The 26,396-nt window shown below is 46.8% G+C and overlaps 1 protein-coding gene across 1 annotated transcript in view; it reads right to left on the bottom strand.

Moving 5' to 3' along the window:
* LOC135215640 (intraflagellar transport protein 122 homolog) overlaps positions 1 to 26,396 on the bottom strand; it is a gene marked incomplete in the record, with an annotated part of 235,267 nt that overhangs the window by 149,032 nt on the left and 59,839 nt on the right. Inside the window, 3 exon segments of the mRNA XM_064250562.1 lie at positions 17,901 to 18,092; positions 18,722 to 18,797; positions 18,989 to 19,068. Of these exon segments, the coding sequence (XP_064106632.1) occupies positions 17,901 to 18,092; positions 18,722 to 18,797; positions 18,989 to 19,068 (348 nt within the window).

Here is a 26,396-nt window from a genome sequence, read left to right as displayed (position 1 = left end):
GATCAGTTGGTTTTCGCCCTATGGGCCTATATGCTACCGCTTTTCAGTTCTGGTTGCTTCCCGATAGCTTCTCTCTGATCAGTTGGTTGGCTAGGCTTGGTTACCGTATCTTAGTTTACCGCCTCGTGGTCACTACGTGATCACGAGTCAGCCAGGCGCCTGCCAGTCCCCCTTCCCCCTCTCCCGCTCTCCCATAGAGTCGGGCGGGGGTGGGTGGGTCGGTCTGTCCTTGCTCGCCAGCATGCCCGAGCCTGCCTCCCCCTTCCCCTCCACCGGAGGGGCCTGGGAGTCCGACAGTCCCTGACTGGTTCCGACCTCTCCGCTTCTCGGCTCGGCCGGGTGTACGTTGTGTGGGGGGCTCTGGCCTCCCTTCCCCCCCTCCGTTACTTCCTTGTCGCTCCGGGTTAGCGCGAGTCTGTATGTCATCTCGCCCTTCCCTCCTTACTAGAGCTCCTCCCTATCGTAGTCCTGGTATCCAGCGGAAGGGTATAGTCCACCATAGTTGGACCGGAGCATACATAGGTCTTTACTAACCGTAACCGTATTGCTGAGTTACTACACTCCGCTTCACTGGACCTAGTCCGGTTTCTTGCATGTAGGTTTAAGTTATCTTTAAGTTTATCTTAAGTTTCTTAAACCATCCCCACCCCTCCCTTAGTATTTTACCGGATCTCTCCGGGATTATAGCCTATTCAGGCAATGCAGGGAGGGGTTATGCCCAAATTTTTTTCCGAGCTCCGCCACGTAACGGAGTTCTTTTGTCCTTAGTCTGTAAGTGTTACCCCTTTAAGATACTCATGTGTCTTCCCACTTACAGGCCACCAACTGTGAGCATCCGGGATGTTCCGCTAACAAACTTCAGGACCCCTGTGGACACGAAGTTTTGCCGTGGTCCCATGCTCCATGCGCGACTCCGCACGGGGACATCCAGGTCTGGTACCATGAGACGTGTACCATATGTTACGATCTGTGAGCCAGCTTTTGGAAGGCGTAAGTATTCCATCTCCGCATGCCGCTCCGCTTCTTTTACTTCTTAAGTTTTCATCATTACTTTAACTTAAGGCATCTAGTTAAGTAAGTTATATCCTAAGTTTTAGTTTTAAGTGGTTCTTAAATCTAAAATATATCCTCTCTTACAGGCTCCGGCAGTAAGGGATACGGCATTGGCTACCCTGCGGGCCTGGGTCGGAGGTTTTGGCAAGAACGCCGCCAAGGGTCAGCCCTACATACTGGAGAAGCGTTTAGCTTTGTTAATCTTCCCCGGAGGCAAGGCGACTGGGTACGTCGACCGGTAGAGGCGGACCCCTCTATTGCCTTTATCCAACAACAGCTGGCGGCCTCCTTGACTGAACAAGACCAGGATATCTCCACGGATGTCGCAACCCTGGATATAAATGTTGAACCTATGGTAGGTATAGACGACCTGTTGGTCGAGGTAAGTAATGCAGGTACCCAAGGGTCCCCCTTGGGAGTGACTGTTTCTTCTACCCCTGCAACTTCACCATCCTTCCAGGCTTTAACCGGTGATGAGTTATATACTCCTCCAGAGGCTTCGGTTAGGCCTAAGATCAAGTCTAAGCATATGACCTTGACTAGGACGTTCATCGTCCTCGAAGAAGTCGTCCTCGTCTTCTTCTTCGCGTAAGTCTCCGGCTCGTAATCCCGGCCCAGACAGGTCTAAAGGGTCTAAGCTCCGGCTTCAAGTCCTCAAGAGTAAGCCTAAGGAGAAATCCCGCACCCCCGGCAGTATCACCAGTTCCACTACCTTTGGTGCCTATTCAGAGTCTCCCCTCCCCCCCCCCACCTCCGCAGCAGCTCGGCTCTGGACACCAATGCTGGCCTGTTCAACAGGTGGGCGACTTGGTAGGCTCCCTTAAGACGAGTATGGAACATATGATATCTCGCCTGTCGGATAGGATAACTTCTCAGGATACTATTATAGCCGGCCTAAGAGAAGCCCCTCTTGCCTCTCCCTCAACCTCTAACACTAGTGGATCTCAGCTTCCCCCGTATGACTCGCTGCCCGCTTTCTCCATGAACAATCTTGAGAGTAGCGTCATATGCTCCCTTCCAAGATGGTCTCATCTCCATACCGGAGTTTGGAACTCGAAGAATAGAGGACTTCGAGTTCTACCCGGAAGGCCTACAGCCTCCCTTCATAGGCTACGCTAGGCTCACGCCTTCGGCTATGGTTAGAGATGACAGGGTACCAAAGGAGACAGTCCTCTATTCTCGGGGACCAGGCCCAACGAGAATGGCTTAGATGTCTAGACGACATGACTGTTCGAATACCAAGATCCAACCATTCAAAAGTCCCTTTACCATTTTCACGATGGACGAAGGTACCCCGCTCCCTTTCCTTACCAAGATAGCGAGGTCGACCATCTCAGCAGCTCAGAAAGGGGAACCCATGGCCTCAGCTGAAAGAAGCAGACCCCACTTCTCCGTTGCTCCCGTCAATTGGAGAATTATGGGAGGACTTGCCTACACTTTCACAGCTGGCAAACTCAAACCTGACTGTGCTATGGAGCAGTTTGGTGAAAAGCTGCCCAGGCTCCCGGATAGTCTTATTCAAGCAGAGTTTGACTCGAAAACACGACTAGCCAGGTCAATCAACCTGATGGCTATGTCTGAGGTAGCAACCATGGCTTATGGTTCAGAACCAATTTTTAAGCTTATGACCAAAGCCCTGACTCAAACGGTGCAGGTCAGACATGTTCGAGTTTGCCACTGCTAGAACAAATTGCAGAAAGCATGTATTGCTAGAGGCAACCATTCGGCATGAACCGAATAGGTTACTTTCTTCTAACATCTGGGCGCAGATCTCTTCCAGAGGCTATGGTAAAGGAAGTACAAGCAGAGGCTACGAGGTTGAACCAAAGCCTTAAGGGACCGTTGGGGTCTTAACGGCTAGGAGAAGGCAAGACTTGACACCAAAAGGTAAGGGACAAAGGAAGCCTAGACGTTTACCAAAACCTTACCAAAAGAAGCAGCCGCGCTTCCCTCAACAAGTTCCTACAGTGCCGTTAGTGCAGACAGCTCAGAACCCTCCACGTCTAAAGGTCAATCACAGCCTATTTATGTGATATCCCCTCAGCCTCAACCCTCCACCTCATACGCCATCTCTCCAGCTTACAATCCAGCCTTCGAGAGTCAAGCTTCTCAGAAGTATGACCGCTCAAACAAGGGAGGCAGAGGTAAGCGGTCCTTTCGTGGGAGAGGATCGGGAGGCCCCTTCAATAGGGGAAAGCACTTCAGAGGAGGTCGAATGGGGTTACCAGAACCAATGAGGAACTTCAGGTAGGAGGGAGGCTGTTTCACTTTCGCCACCGGTGGAACTTCAGCCAGTGGGCTCAGAGCATAGTGTCAAAAGGCCTGGGTTGGAGCTGGTTGACGAACCCACCTCCAGCCAGACCTTTCCGGTTCAACTTCCTTCCAAGGAATTGACAGAGTACGCAGAGGACCTCCTTCAGAAAGGAGCTATAGTCAAAGTCAAGAGATTAAAATTTCAAGGTCGCTTGTTCAGCGTCCCAAGAAAGGCTCAAACAAAAGAAGGGTAATCTTAGACTTGTCCCGCTTAAACTTAGCCATCCGCTGCGACAAGTTCAAGATGCTCACGATCACAGGTGCGGACCTTACTTCCCCGTGGGGCCATCACCACCTCTATCGATCTTACAGACGCCTACTATCATATCCCTATTGCAAGACACTTCCGTCCGTTTCTGGGATTCAAGATAGGAGACCAGACGTTCTCCTTCAAGGTAGTCCCGTTCGGCTCAACGTGGCACCCAGGGTGGTTCACGAAGCTAGCGGAAGTAGTAGTGCAACAGCTCAGAGCTCAAGGATTATGGTAGTAGCGTATCTCGACGATTGGTTGATCTGGGCCCCATCAGTCGAAGAATGCAACAAGGCCACACTGAAAGTGATCCAATTCCTAGAATATCTAGGATTCAAGATAAACAGATCCAAGTCCAGACTCACCCCAGAGTCAAACTTTCAGTGGCTAGGCATTCAATGGAATCTATCCTCACACACTCTGTCGATTCCATCCACCAAAAGGAAAGAAATAGCGAAGTCAGTCAAGCAATTTCTAAGTCACAAACTAGCATCGAGGAGAGCTCAGGAAAGAATCCTCGGCTCTCTCCAGTTTGCTTCAGTAACGAACATCTTAATGAAAGCCAAACTGAAAGATCTAACCAGGATCTGGCGCTCTCGAGCAAATGTCAGGTCCAGGGACAAGCTATCCTCAGTACCTCTGATTCTAAAGAACCGGCTTCGGCCGTGGGCAAAAGTCAAGAATCTGTCCAGTGTCAGTCCCTCTTCAGTTCCCTCCACCAGGGATTACCATCCACACAGACGCGTCCTTAAGCGGCTGGGGAGGGTACTCCAGGTCAGAAAGGTGCAAGGAATTTTGGTCACCCCAAGTTCCGTCAGTCCCATATACGTACTGGAGGCAATGCAGTCTTCTTGACTGAAAAGATTACGCCCACCAAGGTACTCCCACATAAAGCTAGTCTTGGACAGCGCAGTGGTAGTACATTGCATAAACAGAGGAGTGGGCTCCAAGTCACGTCATCTAAATCACGTCATGATAGCCATCTTCTCCCTGGCAGACAAATTCAGTTGGCATCTTTCCTCCACCCACATAGCTGGAGTAAGAAACGTCATAGCAGACCGCCCTATCCCGATCAGTACCCCTAGAGTCGGAATGGTCCTCTAGACGAGAGTTCGTTCCAATGGATCCTTCAAAGAGTCCAGGGCTACAGGTGGATCTCTTCGCATCACAAGCGAACCACAAACTACCGTGTTATGTAGCCCCCAACCTGGACCCTCTGGCTTACGCCACGGACGCCCTGGCTTTGGACTGGAACAACTGGGAGAAGATTTACGTCTTCCCTCCAGTGAATCTCCTTATGAAGGTCTTAGACAAACTCAGGACATTCAGGGGTCAAGTGGCTCTAGTAGCCCCAGACTGGCCGAAGAGCAATTGGTACCCCCTGATCCTGGAACTGGGTCTTCGTCCCCTTCGGATCCCCAGTCCCAAGCTCTCCCAGTCAGTACAAACGAAGACTGTGTTCGCTTCCTCAGGGATTCTCAAAACCCTAACTTTATTGGATTTGTCATGAAGTTTGCGGCAAAAAACAAGAATGCGAATATTGACCCTCAGAATATTCTTTTTCCTGGAAATCCGATAAAAGGGATTCAACTTTGAGGCAGTATGATGCTGCCGTCAAAAAGTTAGCAATCTTCCTGAGAGAGTCAGATATCAGATCATGACAGTTAATTCTGCTATATCCTTTTTCAGATCTTTATTTGAAAAGGGTTAGCAGCTAGCACGATTACGACAAACAAGTCAGCATTAGAAAAAGATATTCAATTTGGATTTAACATAGACTTGACAGATACCTATTTCTCGTCTATTCCTAAAGCATGTGCTAGACTTAGGCCCTCTGTCAGGCCTACGTCAGTTTCATGGTTCTTAAACGATGTTCTAAAACTGGCTTCCGAAAACCGATAATGACACATGCTCGTTTATGATGCTCCTAAGAAAAACTCTGTTTTTATTAAGCCTAGCTTCAGGAGCAAGAATTTCAGAACTGTCGGCTTTATCCAGAGATCCGGATCATATTCAATTCCTTCCCACGGGGAAGTGCTACTTTCTCCGGAACGTAGCTTTTTAGCAAAGAATGAAGATCCTTTGATGAGGTGGGAACCTTGGAAGGTACTACCCCTTCCACAGATGTTTCCCTTTGTCCGGTTTTCAACCTTACGAGCCTTTCTATCCAGGACCTCCTCTCCTCATCGGCCCCTCTTTAGGGAGGGAAAAAGGTGTACTTTATCCACTAAAGGCATCAGGCAACAAATCCTGTACTTTATCAAACAAGCCAATCCTGACTCCTTTCCAAAGCACATGATGTCAGGGCAGTAGCCACCTCAATTAATTACTTCCAACATATGAATTTTGCTGATTTAAAGAAGTATACCGGATGGAAATCGCCGACAGTGTTCAAACGTCACTACCTTAAGTCCTTGGAAGCTCTGAAATTCCCAGCAGTAGCAGCGGGTAACATAGTTTCCCCTGACTCTAGCTAGATTATAGTAGAAGATTCAGTCCTCCTTTCTACCTGCCTCACCCAACAGTTCGTCTATTCCTGCCTTGTTCATTAACATTTACCTTGTGTCTTAGCTGCTTTATGATTGTATAGTGCCCCTTTTCTCTGGTTAGGGACACTCACATCTGATTACCATACTGATCTCATAGATGTTATCCCCTTATTTTTATGCTAGGGGATACATCATAATGCAATGGTTACGGGTTTTGTATATTAAGTCATATCCACTTCCTAAGATATTTTATTTTATCATTGATCAAATATTTATGTGAAATTTATACTAATTGCTATTTCTATTTTTGATACATGTTACACAGATTTATTGTGATAGGTAATCATTGTACCTATTTGTATATATGTAAATTACCTTATATTATTAACATAATTAGATTTAAGGGTAATTTAAGCATAATTCTGATTTTGTTTTACTGTGTACTTGTATCTTTTTAGCAATTATATTCATTCTTTTATTTTGTATCTTTATTTGAGACCTATTTTGTTTTATTATATTTTATTTACTTTGTTTACAATCTTGTGCTGTTTCTCTGGTACGATTTCGCGCAAGCGACACGAGCTGAGCCCCCCCCCCAGAAAAAAAGGATTTTGACGTAAGGAAAAATCTATTTTCCTGGGCGATTGGCTCGTGTCGCCAGCGAAAAAATACCCCCCCTACCCATCCCTTCGCTCAAGATTGTCTGCTAACTTCAGGATGGCCACTAGAGGCGCAGCAGTCGCAAGCATGGGATGGTGTAGTAGTAGTACGAGCTGCTCCCTCTGTGGGACGGCTCCCCTCTTGGAGGGTTTTGTAGTGGGAGATTTCTATTGGCATTTGGCTCGTGGTAGTGGTCTCACTCGCCTAGGTGTTCATACCGACACCCTCCTAGAGGGTGAGCGAGTCAGTCATACTGACCTTTTTCTTATTTTATTTATTCTCTGGTATGTGTTAGTACATTTACCCTAGAAATAATAGATTAAAGGATATTTCGCTGGCGACACGAGCCAATCGCCCAGAAATAGATTTTTCCTTACGTCAAAATCCTTTATTTCACTCACACTTTTAGTCCCAGTAAGTGCAATTCTACCCAATTACTGATTATATATTTCCTAAATGTCACTCTATACCAAAAGTGTGGTGCTAATGAAGAGGGATTGAAAGAGTACTGGTATAAAGAATTTACACCCATAGAACATGAAAACAATTACAAATTTTGTAGGTGTGGGTAACACTGCAATAAAAGGGATTTTGACGTAAGGAAAAATCTATTCTGGGCGATTGGCTCGTCGTCGCCAGCGAAATATCCTTTAATCTATTATTTCTAGGGTAAATGTACTAAACACATACCAGAGAATAAATAAATAAAGAAAAAAGGTCAGTATAACTGACTCGCTCACTCTCCCAGAGATGTGTCGGTATGAACACTATGGCGAGTGAGACCACTACCACGAGCCAAATGCCAATAGAATTCTCCCACACTACAAAAGATCCCCCAAGAGGAGAGCCCGACCACAGAGTGGGCGGCAGCACCTACTACTACTACTCCATCCCATGCTGCCGACTGCTGCGCCTCTGGTGGCCATCCTGAAGTTAGCAGACAATCTTGGCGATGGGATGGGTAGGGCGGGATTTCGCTGGCGACACGAGCCAATCGCCCAGAAATAGATTTTTCCTTACGTCAAATCCCTTTTCTGGGCTCAGCTCGTGTCGCTGCGCGAAATCGTACCAGAGAAATAGCACAAGATTGTAGAGAAATTTAACAAAACATAAAAAGGTCTCAATAAAAGATAAAATAAAAATAAATCAATATAATTGCTAATGAAAGATACATATACACAGTGATACAAAATAGAAATATTACTTAATTTAGACTTAATTCTAATAATATTTCTTAACTTAGGTAATATACATATATACAGGAGAAATGTATCATATAGTACAAAAATGGTATCTGTGTAAAGCAATGTATCAAAACATTCTAAAGCAATTAACATAAAAGTTGAATAAAACAAATACAACAATAATAAAATATAAAGGAATGTATATGACTTAATATACAAAACCCGTAATCATTATAATAAGATGTATCTCCTAGCTAAAAATAAGGAGATGACATCCACGAGATCAATAACCCATCATCAAATGTGAGTGTCCCTAGCAAAAAAAATAAGGGACACCCACTACATCATCATAAAAGCAGCTAAGACACAAGGTGACCGCCGCAAATGAACAAGGCAGAATAGACGAAACTGTTAGGTGAGGCAGGTAAGAAAGGAGGACTGGATCTCCTATTAAGGATTAGTCAGAGTCAGGGGAAACTATGTTCCCCGCTGCAACTGCTGAAAATTTTAGAGCTTCCAAGGACTTTAAGTAATGACGTTTGAACACTGTCGGCGATTTCCATCCAGTATACTTTTTCAACTCATCGAAGCGAAGTTCAATGTATGTTGGGAAATAAATAGTTTACAATTTGAGGTGGCTACTGCCCTGACCATCATGTGGCTTTTGGGAAAGAGTCAGGATTGGCTTGTTTAATGAAGTACAGGATTTGTTGCCTGATGCCTTTAATAGATAAAGTGCCACCTTTTTCTCTCTTAAACGAGAGGACCCCGATGAGGATTGAGGAGGTCCTAGATAGAAAGGCTCGTAAGGCTGGAAACTGGGCAAAGAGATACATCTTGTGGAAGGGTAGTACCTTCCATGGTTCCACCTCATCAAAGGATCTTCATTCTTAGCTATAAAGCTACGTTCCGGAGAAAGTAGCACTTCCCCTGTGGGAAGGAACTGAATATGATCCGGATCCCTGGATAAAGCCGCACAGTTCCTTTGAAATTCTAGCTCCTGAGGCCAAGCTTAATAAAAATATTGTTTTTCTTAAGAGCATTATAACGAGCATGTGTCATTATTGGTTTCTGAAGCCAGCTTTAGAACATCGTTTAAGAACCATGATACTGACGTAGGCCTTACAGAAGGTCTAAGTCTAGCACACGCCTTAGGAATAGACGAGAAGTAGGAATCTGTCAAGTCTATGTTGAACCCAAATTGAAAAATCTTTTTCAAGGCTGACTTGTTTGTCGTTATTGTGCTAGCTGCTAAGCCTTTTTCAAATAAGGATCTGAAAGGATATAGCTGAATTGATTGTCATGATCCTAATATCTGATTCTTTCAGGAAGGTTGCTAACTTTTTGACAGCAGCATCATACTGTCTCAAAGTTGAATCTCTTTTATCGGATTCCAAGAAGAGAATTTCTGAGGGTCAATATTTCGCATCCCTTTTCGCTGCAAACTTCATGAAATCCATAAAGTTAGGGTTTTGAGAATCCCTGAGGAAGCGAACACAGTCTTCGTTTGTACTGACTGGGAGAGCCTGGGATTGGGGATTCGAAGAGGGCGAAGACCCAGTTCAGAATGAGAGGGTACCAATTGCTCTTCGGCCAGTCTGGGGCTACTAGAGCCACTTGACCCTTGAATGTCCTGTTTGTTTAAACACTTTCATGGAGAAAGATTCACTGGAGGAAAGACATAAATCTTCTCCCAGTTGTTCCAGTCTAGAGCCAGGGCGTCCGTGGCATAGGCCAGAGGGTCCAGGTTGGGGGCCACATAACACGGGAGTTTTGTGGTTCGCTTTGAGATGCGAAGAGATCCACCTGTAGACCTGGCACTCTCTGAAGAATCCATTGGAACGAACTGTTGTCCAGTGACATTCCGACTCTAGAGGTACCGATCGGGATAGAGCATCTGCTATGACGTGTTTCTCACTCCAGCTATATGGAGTGGAGGAGAGATGCCAACTGAACTTGTCCGCCAGGGAGAAGATGGCTACCATGACATGATTTAGATGACGCGACTTGGAGCCTCCTCTGTTTACACAATGTACTACCACTGCGCTGTCCAGGACTAGCTTTATGTGGGAGTACTTTGGCGGACGTAACCTTTTCAGAGTCAAGAACACTGCCATTGCCTCCAGTACGTTTATATGGAACTGACGGAACTGATGGTGACCCACGTTCCTTCCGAACCTTCTTGAACTGGGAATATCCTCCCCAACCGCTTAATGAAGCGTCTGTGGATGGTGAACCCTGGAGGGGGAAACTGAAGGGGCACTGACACCGACAAGTTTCTTGACTTTCGCCCACGTGCCGGAGTCGATTCTTTAGAATCAGAGGGACTGAGGACAATTTGTCCCTGGACCTGACATTTGCTCGTGAGCGCCAGATTCTGGTTAGGTCTTTCAGTTTGCTGGCTTCATTAGGATGTTCGTCACTGATGCAAACTGGAGAGAACCCAGGATCCTTTCCTGAGATCTTCTTGACGCCAGTTTGTGACTCAGAAATTGCTTGACTGACTTCGCTATTTCCTTCCTCTTGGATGATGGAATCGACAGAGTATGGGAGGATAGATTCCATTGAATGCCTAGCCACTGAAAGTTTGACTCTGGAGTGAGTCTTGACTTGGTCCTGTTTATCTTGAAGCCTAGATATTCCAGGAACTGAATCACTTTCAGTGTTGCTCTGTTGCATTCCTCGACTGTTGAAGCCCAGATCAACCAATCGTCGAGATACGCTACTACCATAATCCCTTGCGATCTGAGTTGTTGAACTACTACATCCGCCAGCTTCGTAAACACCCTGTGCTACGTTGAGCCCGAAAGGAACTACCTTGAAGGAGAATGTCTGGTCTCCTATCTTGAAGCCCAGATACGGACGGAGTGTCTTGCAATATGGGATATGATAGTAAGCGTCTGTAAGATCGATAGAGAGTGGTGACGGCCCCACGGGGAAGTAAGGTCCGTACCTGCGAGATCGTGAGCATCTGAACTTGTCGCAGCGAATGGTTAAGTTTAAGCTGGGACAAGTCTAGATTACCCTTCTTTTTTGTGAGCCTTTCTTTGGCACGCTGAACAAGCGTCCTTGAAATTTTAACCTTTTGACTCTCGCTATAGCTCCTTTCTGAAGGAGATCCTCCGCATACTCCGTCAGTCCTTGGAGGAAGGAAGTTGGCGGAAAGGTCTGGATGGGGGTGGGTTCGTTAACCAGCTCCAACCCAGGCCTTTTGACACAATGCTGTGAGCCCACTTGCTGAAGTTTCCACCGGTGGCGAAAGTGAAACAGCCTCCTCCTACCTGAAATTCCTCATTGGTTCTGGTAGCCTCCCCGGCCTCCTCTGAAATGTTTTCCCCTATTAAAGGGACCTCCCGATCCTCTCCCACGAAAGGATCGCTTACCTCTGCCTCCCTTACCCCGGGGGGAAAAGGCAGGGTCATACTTCTGTGAAGCTTGACTCTCGAAGGATGATTGTAAGCTGGAGAGAGGGCGTAAGAGGTGGAGGGCTGAGGCTGAGGGAGATAACATAAATAGGCTGTGATTGAGCCTTTGAGGTGGAAGGTTGGGCTGTTTGCACTAAGGGAACAGTCGGAACTTGCTGAGAAAAGCGTGGCTGCTTTTCTGATAGGGCTGGAAACGTCTGGGTTTCCTTTGACCCTTACCTCTAGCTGCTAGATCTTGCGCCTCTTGGCCGTAAGACCCCCCCCAACGGTCCTTAAGGCTCTGGTTCAACCTCGTAGCCTCTGATTGGACCTCCTTCACCATCGCTTCTGGGAAGAGGTCTGCTCCCCAGATGCTTGACGCAAGTAACCTCTATTCGGCTCGTGCCGAATAGTTGCTTCTTGTAGGACATGCTTCCTACAATTCGTCCTAGCAGTGGCAAACTCAAACATATCTGACTGTACCGTTTGAGTCAGAGATTTGGTCATAAGTTTGAAGAGCGGTTCTGAGCCATAGGCTATGGTAGCCACCTCGGTCATAGCCATGGAATTAATAGATCTGGCTAACCGCGATTTGGCGTCAAATCAGCATGAATAAGGCTATCTGGAAGCCTAGGTAACTTTCACCAAACTGCTCCATAGCACAGTCCGGTTGAGTTTGCCAGCTGAGAAGGTGTTAGGTAAGTCTTCCCACAATTCTCCGGCTGAAGGAAGTAACGGAGATGTAGGATCTGCTTCCTTCAGTTGAGGCATGGGGTCCCACCCTTCTGGGCCGCTGGAATGCGGTAGACGTCGCGATCTTTGTCAGGAAAAGGAGCGGTACTCTCATCCATCGTAAGATCGTAAACGGACTCTTGAAAGGTTGGATTTTCGTATTGGAACAATCCATGTCCTCTAGACACCTGAGCCATTCTCTCTGAGCCATGGTCACGTGAATAGAGGACTGTCTCCTTTGGAACTTTATCATCCCGAGTCATGGCTGAGGCGGTGAGCCTTGCGTAGCCGATGAACGGAGGCTGAACGGTCTCCGGGTAGAACTCGAAGTCCTCGATCCTCCGAGTTCCACATTCCGGGATAGAAATGAGTCCGTCTTGGAAGGGGGGTCGTATGACGCTACTCTCCAAGGGTTGTTCATCGAGAACAGGTAGAGAGTCATACGGGGGAGCTGGGCTCCACCTGTATTGAAAGGTGGAGGAGAGGCTAGAGGAAGCTTGGCTCAGTCCGGCTATAATGCTGTCTTGGGAAGTAATCCTATCCGACAACCGAGAGATCATCTGTTCCATGCTACTTTTCAGAGACCAACCAGGTCGCCCACCTGTTGTAACAGACCAGCATTGGAGTCCAAAGCCGGAGCTGCTGCGGAGGTGGAGGGGTGGCTCTGAATTGGAACCAAGGGTAGCGGAACTGACGACTCTGCCGGAGTGTGAGATCTCTCTCTGGAGGAATTTACTCCTCGAGGACTTAGAGCCGGACCCAGAAGCTTTAGATCTCTCTGCTCCGGGATTCCTAGCCGGAGACTTACGAGAGGAAGATGACGCCGAAGCCGTCTTCTTAGACGACGACGACGTCTTTGTCAAGGATTTCACTGCTTGACCCTTGACCTTGGGTCTAACTGAAGCGTCAGGAGGAGTATATAATTCGTCACCCGTAAAGCCTTGGAAGGATGGAGAGGTTGCAGGAGTAGAGAACAGTTTCACCCAAGGGTATCCCTTGGGTGTCCACCTTACCTACCTCGACCAACAGGTCGTCTACACCTACCATAGGTTCTACATTAATATCCAACGTCGCGACTTCCGAGGAGATGTCCTGGCCCTGGTCAGTCAATGAGGCAGCCAGCTGTTGCTGGATGAAGGCGATAGTCGGGGCCGCCTCTACTGGATCGACGTATCCTGTCGCCTTGCCTCCGGGGAAGATTAGTACCACCCGCCAACCTTTTCTCCAGGATGTAGGGCATACCCTTGGCGGCGTTCTTCCCGAAACCGCCGACCCAGGCCCGCAGGGTTGCCAGTGGCGGTATCCCTCACGGCCGGCGCTTGGAAGAGAGGTATTGATTAGATTTAAGAATAACTTAAACTAAAACTAACTTAAAGCATAACTTAAAATTATAGGGGCTATAAGGCCCCTTGAATTTACCTTAAGTTAGAGAGATTGATGTAAAACTTAAGCACTAAAACAGATGAGGACCAGCTACCGGAGATGGTATACTTACCCCGTCTAAAAGCTGGCTCACCAGATCGTAACATATGGTACAGTCTCATGGTACCAGACCTGGATGTCCCCGTGCGGAGTCGCGCATGGAGCATGGGACCGGCAAACTTCGTGTCCACATGGGTCCTGAAGTGTGGCGGCGCATCCCGGATGCTCACAGTTTGGTGGTCTGTAAGTGGAAAGACACATGAGTATCTTAAAGAATATCACTTACAGGCTAAAGGACAGAAGAACTCCGTTGCATGCCGGAGCTCGGAAAAAATTCGGGCATAGCCCCTCCCTTAATCGCCTGATAGGCTATAAAACCCCGGAGGTATCCGGTGAAACATGAAGGGAGGGGGAATGGTTTAAGGTACTTAAGATAAACTTAATAGTTTAACATAATAGATCTTAAACCAAACTAAAAGCTCGAACGTACCGGACTAAGTCCAGTGCGTGGCGGAGTGTATAACTCAGTGAAACGGAGAGGTTAGAAGTGACCGACTGTATGTTCCGGTCCACCCCGTGGGGTAGACTAGCACCTTTCCGCTGGATGCCAGGTCTCCGGTGGTAAAGGAGCCCTAGTAAGGTGGGAAAGAGCAAGGGGCATACAGACTCGGCTAGTAACGGAGCGACTGGAGTAGTAACGGAGGGGGGGAGGGGGGAAAGGCCAGTCACCACCTTACCACCGACCGGACCGAGAAGCCGGAGAGGTCGAGTCCAGTCTGGGTCTGTCCCGTCCCTCTACCCCCTCCGCCTGGGGGGAGAGAGGGGAGGCAGGCTCGGGTATGCGGAGCGAGCATGGCAGGCCTAGCCACCCCCCCCCGACCCTATGGAAGAGCGGGAGGGGGGCAAGGTGACTGGACAGGCGTCTGGCTGCCTCGTGATCACATAGTGACCAGGGGGGGGCGATAAGAACACAACTAAGCCTAGAACATAACCAACTGATCAGAGAGATGCTATCGGGAAGCAACCGAGCTGAAACGCGGTAACATAAAGGCCCAATGGGCCATGACCTAGGCTAAGCGAGCCAGACGCCTAACTAAACCTAAACAATATCACATAAATATACAATATGAATAACAAAATGAAAGAAAGAAAACAAAATAGTAGGAGAAAAAATCCAGGAGTGTACGACTAACCCGAAGCAAGTCTACCACTCAAAGCTAGCCGAGGCCGATACTAAGAGCCGTGGCTAGGGTCTGGATGGAAGAGCCTACATAAGGTAAAAGACATGCATGCATGACAAAACCGTGTAGACCTTACCCTAAACAAAGCGGATAATAAAAATGAGCGTACCAAAGCCAGGGGAAGTTCTGGGTATGGGCGACCCAGAACGAACCCACCACGAGGCAGAACCATGCTGCCATGCTTCCGACCTGGAGACCGTAATTTATACCTAAAAAACGGCAAATACGTGCTCAGGGCCGGAAAAAACCAAATAGCGAATAAACATTGAGTACTTAACTTAGCTGCTGCGATGGCTGCACGCTCCATGGTAATAAATCCAAAAGGAAAGGGCACAAAAACACAGAGAAGAAAATGGCACGTGTGTCTCGTGTGCGCTAACTGAAAAGGATGACCACAGAGGCGCAGCAGTCGGCAGCATGGGATGGAGTAGTAGTAGTAGGTGCTGAACCCCACTCTGTGGGTCGGCTCTCCTCTTGGGGGATTTTGTAGTGGGAGAATTCTATTGGCATTTGGCTCGTGGTAGTGGTCTCACTCGCCATAGTGTTCATACCGACACTCTCTGGGAGAGTGAGCGAGTCAGTTATACTGACCTTTTTTCTTTATTTATTTATTCTCTGGTATGTGTTAGTACATTTACCCTAGAAATAATAGATTAAAGGATATTTCGCGCAGCGACACGAGCTGAGCCCAGAAATAAACTTTTTGTTCTACCTATAATGAATTAACAATTAGGAAGGTCAGTGCTTGTAGCCTTTCAGCTATTCATCCAGCTGTTCATCTTTATAGTTGAAAATTAATTCCTGATGATGAAAGTATGTACTAGGGACTACTGTGCAGAGCACTTAAAATTATATGCCACCATTACAATAGATATGGAATTTTTATTATAAAATTAATATTAATAATACTTACCTGTAGGATGGGTGGGACTAGATAAATTATACAGGTATTATTAATATTAATTTTATAATAAAATTTCCATATTAATAAACATTACCTTAGTATAATTTATCTAGCCCGATTAACCACATTGAAAAGGGATGGAATCTGAGTACAATTTCCCTTTTGGGCAGAATAGGACATAAAACAATAAAAGAAATATATATCATAGGCAGTTAAAAACTCAACCCGAGGTCTAAGATACTAAGAACTCAAAGTCTCCTACCATAATGCCGCAGAACTGCGGTAGTAAAGGACAAGGAGTAAGTGTGTAGTCAGCCTGTCTGTACTAAAGTCAGGTGACCGACCAGGTGACCAGTCAGACAAAATGAAGACAGCAAGGCTGCACCCCGATGACTTTATCAAGCACTACGACGACACCTGCTCTCTCACGAATGTCTGGCGCCAAGAGAGAAAATCGGGTATTGACAACTCTTTCCCTGAAGGATGAGTGCCTGGACTGCCTGGGCGATTCAAAGCTAAGCAAACATTGAATGTGTATCAACACAACCCAACGTCGCCAGCAGCGATATCAGTTCATGAGCAACTCCTGACTCGAGCTTTCTGGTGCCAAGAGAAAGGAGCGTGGAGCAAAACGGCGACTCAGTCCCGAAGGACGAGTGCCGGCAGTCCAACCTGGTCTCATGTTAAACGATCATCGGAGGGTGTATCAACGCAACTGACGTCGTCAACAAGAAACTCAGGGCTACTAAATGTCGCCTGATCACGGACGAGTGTCTGACTTCGAGAAAACAGGTGAGACAAAAAGTAGATGGTGAACGAGTCACCAGATGACAGCAGACGATCCATCGACTAATTCCCTATCCAGAGGGACAATGGAAGAAGCGTGAGTCGTCAGGACAAGCGAACCAGTGACTAGTCCTAGGTTTGGCATCGACTTTGGGAGAAGCATAGTCGCCAGTGCCGACAACCCAGTGGCTGGTCCCATGTCACTCTGACAATGGAAGCAGCATGAGTTGTCAAGCAGCTAGTCCTTGTCATCAATAACACCTAAATACCAAACTGCCTAATTCCCATTATAACTAAACCAAAAACTGCCATAAGTTATAATGTAAAAAGAAAAAAAAAAAAAAAAAATAATAATAATAATATACAGGTAGCAACCAAATGTAAAATAGGAAGACTACCTAATTCTCCTGTCTGACGACCTGCCCTGCCATCACCAACGGGCCCAAGGAACGAAGGTTGCCTAGAACTAGAGAAATATCCCTCAAGTAAAAGGAGGCAAAAAACAGAATTAGAACGCCAAGTCGCCGCTTCAAGCACCTTGGCGACTGAGACGTTCTTCATAAAAGCTACTGATGTAGCAACTGCTCTAATACTGTGTGCTCTGAGCGTATGGCCCTCACAGGCAGCTGAACCACCAGTTTTAATAAGATCTCTGAGAAAAAAGGATACACCATTCTTTGATATAGGTCTCTTGACATTTCGGGGTGAAACAAACAGATGACGGGGACGACCCTGAAGGTCCTTCGTCTGGCGTAAATAGCAAGAGAGCGCCCTAACAGGGCAAAGAACTACAGTGGGCCCCCCCGTATTCGCATTCTCCGGATTCGCGGACTCACACATTCGCAGATTTCTCTCAGGAACGTTTCCCCGCATTATTCGCGGAAAATTCGCGCATTCGCGGTATTTTTCTTTGAGAAATATCCACATCTCCCTGGTTTTTTTGATTAATTTCATCATAAAATGCACTTTTTGCGATAAAACTATTAAAAAAACCAAGTATGAAAATTTGTTGTGGTTTTTCTTGAGTTTTAACGAACAAAATAGCCTGTGAATAGGTATTGCATCTAGTAAAAGTACATATATGCACTAACTGTAGGTGCTGTAATTACCTTTGTATCATATTTTTGCATGTACAATAATAAAAATAATACATTTTTAATAAAGATTTTATAAAGAAAAGCTTTAAAATTTAAAAATCTACATAATAAATTAAACATAAACACCTTTGCTGGGTTCTGCAGTGTTTCTGGAGGATTTGCAAATGTTCACACTATCATGAAGAACTTGCATATGATAATTAATTAGGTTTCAATGAAAAATTCGTGCTATTGTGAATTCGCGAAACACCAATCTCGTAAGTTCGGGGCATTGCTGTATTTGCTCTCATCAAGTCTTCCAGAATCAACACTGAAAAGTAAAGCTGTAAATTTGTTTACATATGAAAAAATAAAGGGTAACTTACAACAAAATTGGAGTCAGGTCTGGCAGCACAACACCAAACCCACGAAGCCTGTTCTCCAACAGTTCCAAGCTTCACACCTTCTCTGGTGTATAACAAGCATGACTTGTTTGAGCCTCCCAAAAGAAGATACTCCCCTTTACTGAAATAGCTGACACAACATGGATCAAAACCCAGAGGCCTCTCTTTGCCAACCTGCAAAAGTGTTACATCTCAATCCAATATGATAGCAAGCAAAACCAATCCTATGAATGAAATACATAATTAGTATAGTCTATGTGTTTATTTAACAAGCTAAAATTCCACTGCTTGTTTGCTAAAAATGATATTTTATTCTACACAATTAAATCACCAAGCTGAAGTACAGTATACTGTACAGGCAAAATAATATGATTGTGCCAAAAGGTTTTAATCTATAGCAAAATAGTCCCAAACAGAAAAATCTAAAAACTGAATACATTGGACCCCCCGTATTCGCATTCTCTGGATTCGCGGACTCACACATTCGTGGATTTCTCTCTGGAACATTTCCCCGCATTATTTGCGGAAAATTCGCCTATTCGCAGTATTTTTCTATAAGAAATATCCACAAATTCCTGGTTTTTTTTATCAATTTCATCATAAAATGCACTTTTTGTGATAAAACTATTAAAAAAACCAGGTATAAAAATTTTTAGCGGGTTTTTCTTGAGTTTTAACCAACAAAATAGGTTTTGAGCATATTTACAGGGGTTCCAACTATTCACCAGTTCTAACTATTCACAGGGGGGTCTGGTGCACATCACCCGCAAATACAGGGAGACCACTGTATTGCCTTTCAGTACCTGTTTTCCACTCAAACAATAGAATGAAAGATTCTGTCCCCAGTCAGCTACACAAAGCACATCAACTGGTTCATCTCTGAAAGACAAATAATTGAGATCTATTTCACACTTCATCACTGAAAATAAATATATAGTATATAAAGAATATTTGAAATTTATGGATTCTTATGTGTTAAATATATTAATAGGAAATCAATTTAAATATTTGCATTTATCTAGTAATTACCAAAATAAAGAACTAAAGACAAAAGGCAGAAGGATACTAACTTGGCTGGATTCCATGCCAAGGACCAAACAGGAGAGTTGGTACCTCCAGGCCGTTCAATTCGCATTTTTTCTTCACCCACCTGAAAGTCAAGTCAATAGAATGATCAATAAATATGACAAATATTTAATCAATTTGAATTTTTCATAGCTAACAAACCTGAGATCTTAACAATAGGATAATCTCTAAGCCCCAGCTGGTAACCAGTTAAAACAATCAAAAGGAATCTGTGAGATCTGGCAACTCCTGCACGTGAGGTGAGAGCTGGTCAGAGACCGTGCATCACACTCTGTAATGCGTTTAGTCTTTTCCCCAACCCAGAAACTATAAAAATAGAGGGCCAGCTAGAGGTGGGAAGTAAAACGTTAAGATCTCAGGTTTGTTAGCTTGGATCCAGCCTAGGCAGGTTAGTTGGTGTTTCAGGCTGTTTGGGTGCTGGTTCTTCTGTTAATTTACACAAGGAAGGCGCTGTAGATAAGCCTGAAAATCCGTCTCCATTGCCGGAGCAGGAGGAGGGAGACACACAAGAGTTTTGTCTTCCTTTACAGTAAAGGAATTCGTTGATCTCATTCATGGGTTCAACAATTTGGAGAGTAGACTCAGGCTCGGTCGTCTTTCACTCCTTCCAGCTTGGAAGCCTTGCTGGGAGCTACACGGGATCCCAAGTCATCGTTTCAACTTCCCTTGTTGGGACATGTCCAGTCAGTCTTGCATAAGGTTAACGCCTCTGTTTCAGATCGGGCCAGTTCACTTCGCACTACAGGCTCTGCCAAGTTGTTCCCCCTGCCTCTCACAAGGTATAGGAAGTACTATGCTACGAACTCTCCATGTTCGATGTCATGTCATCTTAACCTGGACGTCATTCGTTTGAAGCTGAGGTTGACCCTGGAGCAGGTGAGGTTGGTGGCTACGTCCTTGTCTCCACAGGATGCCTTAGCGTTGGAGTCTACGGCAGCCCCCATGTTGCAAACGGTTTCTTGGCTGGACTTCTGGTCGGCGGTCATTGCCAAGATAGCTTCTGACAGGTCCTCAAAGGGGTTGGTGAGTGCTTCCTCTCTTGCCAGTTTGTTGCAGTCAGGAGGCAAGGCACTTTTGTATATTGCTCACCTCAGCATTAATTTATGGGCTAACCTTCTGATTAGAAGAGAAGCAGTTTTATCCAGGATGGAAAGATCGGTTGACCCTGGGTCCTTGCTGGCATGAGGAATAGGGATCTTTTGGAATCACAATTTCTGTTCGCTCAGACCGAGCTGGAGGATGTGATAGACCAGTGCCAGGCTGACACCAAGGACAGATTAGTGCACCAGGTGGTGTCAAGTCAGAGTCTCGTCCTCGGAGATGTCTGGCTCCTCCTCCTCCCCCTGCCCAGCAGCAATCACGAAGGTTGTCGCCTGGTAGGTAGTCAAGGAGTTCGGTTTTGGCAGGGCCTCCCCGTTCATTCCAGCCTAGGTCAGAGGAACAACGTCCCTTTCGCTCCCGTTCCCTTAAGCCAAGAAGGGGCCCCAGGGGCAGAGGTAAAGGGGGTCATTGGTAGGTTAGGCACCTCTCCCTCTCCTGTGCTACGGGTAGCGGGGTACCTGGCGGGCCATAGGGCTAAATGGCAGAGTTATGGAGCAGAGAAGTGAGTAGTAGATGTCCTTCGGGTGAGGTATCTACTGCCATTCGACTTCTCTCCCCAACCCTCGGACAAGCTGCTGCTCAGGAGGGTGTATCCTCCAGATTCTCTGGAGTTCTTGGCTCTCTGGGAGGAAGTTCAGAAGATGCTGGACAAGGATGCGATAGAGGATGTGGTGCGTCCGTCTCCGGGGTTTTATAGTCACATCTTGGTGCCCAATGCGTCGGGAGGTTGGAGACCTGTGATCAACTTATCCACCCTGAATCACTTCATCAAGAAGACAAGGTTCAAGGTGGAGACTCTGCATTCAGTGTTAGCAGCTGTGAGGGAGGCCGACTTCATGCTGTTCACAAGGGTCTTTTCTCTCGTCTCAAGTTGGGCCCATGCTCAGGGGATCCGTTTGCCAAGGTCCTCGACGATTGGTTGGTCTTGGCAGGTTCCAGGGAGAAGCTGCTGCAGGACAGAGATTGTCTGCTTTGGTTCTGTCTGGAACTGGCCATTGTGGTCAACCAAGAGAAGTCAAACCTCATACCCAGTCAAAGGATTCTCTACCTGGCAAGTTTTCCTGTCGGATCAGAGGTTGGAGAAGTTACGAGTGGTGGCGCGTGACTTCCTGCCGGAACCACATCAATCAGCTCATCAGTAGCAGGTTCTTCTGAGAGTTTTGTCTTTCCTGGAGAAGCTGGTCCCTCATGGGCGTCTTCATCTTCAACAATGGAGGCTGTGGGAATTCTGGTCTTCGGCAGGGAACTCATACCTGTTAAAGGTTACTCTGTCTCTGGAAGTGAGATAAGACCTTCGTTGGTGGTTGGACAACTGAAATCTCTTGAAGGGTGTTCCTCTGCGTTCTCTCCCTCTGGACTTCCATCTGTTTTCAGACGCCTCCCTCGCAGGTTTGGGGGCTCATTTAGGTGGCCTCATTGCGTTGGGCATTTGAAGTTTGAAGGACAAACAGCAGTATATCAATGTCTTGGAGTTGAAGGCAGCCTTTCTGGGTCTGAAGGAGTTTTGGGAGAAAGTGGAGGGTCATTCTGTCGTTCTCATGTTGGACAACACCACGATGGTCGCTTACACGAACAAGCAGGGAGGTCTGGTTTCACGTCAACTTCACGCCTTGACTGTCGAGGTTCACCAGTGGGCGGTCAGCTATTCAGTAGAGCTCTCAGCCAGGTATATCCCAGGCAAATGGAATGTGGTCTCAGACAAGCTCAGTCGTCGGGATCAGATCCTGGGCATAGAGTGGTCCCTTCATTAGGTAATAGCAGACAAGCTCTTCCAGGTTTGGGGGAGACCCATGCTGGACCATTTTGGGCACTGCTTCAACAGGAAACTGGAGATAATTCTGTTCAGTGGTTCCAGATCCTTTAGCGTTAGCAGAGGAGGCATTCCAACATCCCTGGGAAAAACTGGAGGTGTATGCCTTCCCTCCGTTTTGTTTGATCTGTCAAGCCCTGAACAGGCTGATGAGTTTGCAGACTCTCATGATGACTTTGTTAGCCCCTCTGTGGCCTCAGGCAGAATGGTTTCCAGGTCTGATGTCTTTGTTGTCGGAGGTTCCGAGGGAAATTCCCCCTTGGCGGCATCTCCTGTGTCACCCACTTGTAGAAAGGTTCCACCAATTAGTAGAATCCCTGTCTCTTCACGGTTGGAGGCTATCAAGTATCTCCTCCAAGCAAGAGACTTTTCTCAGAGAACAGCAGGGCATGTGTCCAGCAGTCTCAGAAGGTTGACCTCTGCAGTTTACCAAGGCAAATGGGTGATCTACTGTGATTGGTGTCGTAAACGGGGTTTTTCTCCACTCGGAACTTCTATTCAGCACATAGCAGACTTTGTAACCTTCCTCAGAGATGAGAAACATTTGTCCATTTCTGCCATTAGAGGCTACAGGGTGGACCTGAGTTTAGTTAGTTATGCCTTAGAGGTATCAACATCTCATCCAGGGAACTTTCCTTGCTGGTTAAGGGGTTGGAGCAATCGACTTCTCCTAGGGAGCTTAAGCATCTGACGTGGGACGTTTCCTTAGTTCTGAGAAGTTTTACTAAGGGTCCATATGATCATGCCTTTGCATCGCTCATATGAACTTGACGCTCAAGATGGTTTTCTTCCTGGCCTTGGCATCTTCGAAGAGAGTGGGGGAGCTGCACGGTCTGAGGTATGATGTGAAGCACACCAGGGGTTGGGGCTCAGTGTCCTTCGAATTTGTCCCAGAATTTGTGGCCAAGACCCAGAATCCCTCTTTGCACGATGATAGGTTCACCTCCTTTTCCATTCCATCACTAAATGACTTTGTGGGCAGTGATGCTCAAGAGCTTTTGTTGTGTCCTGTCAGGGCCCTGCGTTGCTATCTTAAAAGGACACAGCACCTTAGACCAGGCTGCCACAGACTTTTTGTTAGCACGGGACATACAAAGAAAGGTGTCGAAGAATGCTATTTCTTTTTGGACACGGGAAGTCATCAGACAGGCATACTTGACTCTTGATGATTCTGCCACCATGTCTGTGCAGGCTACAGCACATGATGTTAAGGGTATTGATATATGGGAGAATCATTCCACAGAGAACTAAAGAGAAAATTTGACTGTCCAATAACAAAGCAACACACCAGGGTTTGTTACCACTCCCTACTCCCCCTTGCCAAGGAGTGGAGCATATGCTACCGAGTAGAGGGCTGGTTATTTGCATACCAAGCGACCAAACTATAAGTATGACTACTTTACTCACCTGTATCAGACTAGTCCAGCAAATGACGTGTCTATTCCTCAACCCGCCTGAAGAAAGAAGGAAAGGTACAAGAGAAAGAAAGTAACTAGCCAACTCACTCATTCTCTCATCCACACAATCATCTTGGGTAAGATACAAATGTGCCCTGTTAAGGGAAATGATGAGTTACACAATCTGTTGGGCAGCCACCACAGGACCCAGGGAAAACGTGTCCATAGATCTGTGGGCAACATCCTTAAGATAGAAAGAGGTGAACGTGGACTGGCGTAACCAAGTCCCAGCACTCAGCACTCTATGTACAGCCAAGTTCTTTTTGAAAGCCAAAGAGGGACCAATACCCCTAACGTCATGGGAGTGGAATCAAGAGTCAAGTGTATGCCTGTCTGACAGCTTCCAGTGTCCGAAACGAGATAGTATCCCTCAACACGTCTTTCTTTGTACATCTCGTGCTAACAAAGTCTCCGGCAGCCTGGTCTGAGGTACCGTGCCCTTTAAAGATAGCAATGCAGGGCCGTGACAGGACACAACAAAAGCTCTTGAGCATCACCGCACACAAAGTCATTTAGTGATTGAATGGAAAAGGAGGTGAACCTATCGTCATGCACAGAGGGATTATGGGTCTTAGCAACAAATTCCAGGACAAATTCGAAGGACGATGACCCCCAACACCTGGTGTGCTTCACATCATAGCTCAGACCATGCAGCTCCCTCACTAACTTCGAAGATGCCAAGGCCAGGAGAAGAACAGTTTTGAGCGTCAAGTCCCTGGCAGATGAACGACGCAAAGGCTCATATGGAACCTTAGTGAAACTTCTCAGAACCAAAGAAACATCCCATGTTGGAGGCTTAATCTCCCTAGGAGAAGTCGATTGCTCAAACCCCTTAACTAGCAAGGAAAGTTCCCAGGATTAGATGTCAATACCTCTAAGATGTAACACTAAACTCAGGTCCACCCTGTAGCCTCTAATGGCAGAAACGGACAAACGTTTCTCATCTCTGAGAAAGGTTAAAAAGTCTGCTATGTGCTGAATAGAGGTGAGTGGAGAAAAACCCCATTTATGACACCAATCACAGTAAATCGCCCATTTGCCTTGGTAAACTGCAGAGGTCGACCTTCTGAGACTGCTGGACACATGCCCTGCTGTTCTCTGAGAAAAGCCTCTTGCTTGGAGGAGATACTTGATAGCCTCCAACCATGAAGAGACAGGGATTCTACTAACTGGTGGAACCTTTCTACAAGCGGCTGACACAGGAGATGCCGCCAAGGGGGAATTTCCCTCGGAACCTCCAACAACAAAGACATCAGATATGGAAACCATTCCGCCTGAGGCCACATAGGGGCTACCAACGTTATCATGAAAGTCTGCAAACTCATCAGCCTGTTCAGGACTTGATAGATCAAACAAAACAGAGGGAAGGCATACATCTCCAGGTTGTCCCAGGGATGTTGGAACGCATCCTCTGCTAATGCTAGAGGATCTGGAACCACTGAACAGAATATCTCCAGTTTCCTGTTGAACCAGTGCCCAAAATGGTCCAGCATGGGTCTCCCCCAAACCTGGAAGAGTTTGTCTGCTACTACCTGATGAAGGGACCACTCTGTGCCTAGGATCTGATCCCGACGACCGAGCTTGTCTGAGACCACATTCCATTTGCCTAGGATATACCTGGCTGAGAGCTCTACTGAATAGCTGACCGCCTACTGGTGAACCTCGACAGTCAAGGCGTGAAATTGACGTGAAAACAGAGCTCCCTGCTCGTTCATGTAAGCGACCATTGTGGTGTTGTCCAACATGAGAACGACAGAATGACCCTCCACTTTCTCCCAAAACTCCTTCAGACCCAGAAAGACTGCCTTCAACTTCAACACGATGATATGCTGCCGTTTGTCCTCCAAACTCCAAATGCTCGATGCAATGAGGCCACCTAAATGAGCCCCAAAACCTGCGAGGGAGGCGTCTGAAAACAGAAGCAAGTCCAGTGGGAGAGAATGCAGAGGACCACTCTTCAAGAAATTTTGGTTGTCCAACCACCAACAAAGGTCTTATCTCACTTCCAGAGACAGAGGAACCCTTAACAGGGGCGAGTTCCCCGCCGGAGACCAGAATTCCCCCAGTCTCCATTGTAGAGACTGAAGATGAAGACGCCCATGAGGGACGAGGTTCTGCAGGGAAGAAAAAATTCCCAGAAGAACCTGCCACTGATGACCTGACTGATGTGGTTCCAAAAGAAAGTCACACGCCACCACTAATAACTCCTCCAACCTCTGATCCGACGGGAAAACTCTTGAAACCACCGTACTGGTGACCATGCCCAGGTAGAGAATCCTTTGACTGGGTACGATGTTTGACTTCTCTTGGTTGACCACAATGCCCAGTTCCAGACAGAACCAAAGCAGACGATTTCTGTCCTTCAGCAGCTTCTCCCTGAAACCTGCCAAGACCAACCAATTGTCAAGGTATACCTCAGCAAACGGATCCCCTGAGCATGGGCCCAACTTCAGATGAGAAAGAAGACTCTTGTGAACACTTGAGGGGCTGTGGTGAGCCTGAAGCACAGGACTTTGAACTTGAAGACCTTGTCTCTGAGAGAGAAGCAAAGGAACTTCCTGGACATCAGATGAATAGGGATCTGGAAGTATGCGTCCTTCAAATCTATCAAAAGCATGAAGTTGGCTTCCCTTACAGCTGCCAACACTGAACGCTGGGTCTCTGCCTTGAACCTCATCTTCCTGATGAAGAGATTCAAGGTGGGTAAGTCGATTGCAGGCCACCAACCTCCCGACACCTTGGGCACCAGGAAGATGTGACTGTAAAACCCCAGAGACGGACACACCACATCCTCTATCACATCCTTGTCCAGCATCTTCTGCACTTCCTCCCGGAGAGCCAAGAACTTCAGAGGATCTGGGGGATACACCCCCGCGCAAAGGCTTGTCCGAGGGTGGGGGGGAGAAGTTGAATGGCAGTAGATACCCCACCCGAAGGACATCTACTACCCACTTTGCCCCATAACTTTGCCACTTGGTCCAATGGCCTGCCAGGCACAACCCTCACCCATGGCACAGGAGAGGG

Source organism: Macrobrachium nipponense, chromosome 5, assembly GCF_015104395.2.
Source record: "Macrobrachium nipponense isolate FS-2020 chromosome 5, ASM1510439v2, whole genome shotgun sequence".
Classification (NCBI taxonomy): Eukaryota; Metazoa; Arthropoda; class Malacostraca; order Decapoda; family Palaemonidae; genus Macrobrachium; species Macrobrachium nipponense.
Note: the sequence above shows the minus strand (reverse complement) of the source record. Positions and strands in the feature narration are given on the sequence as shown.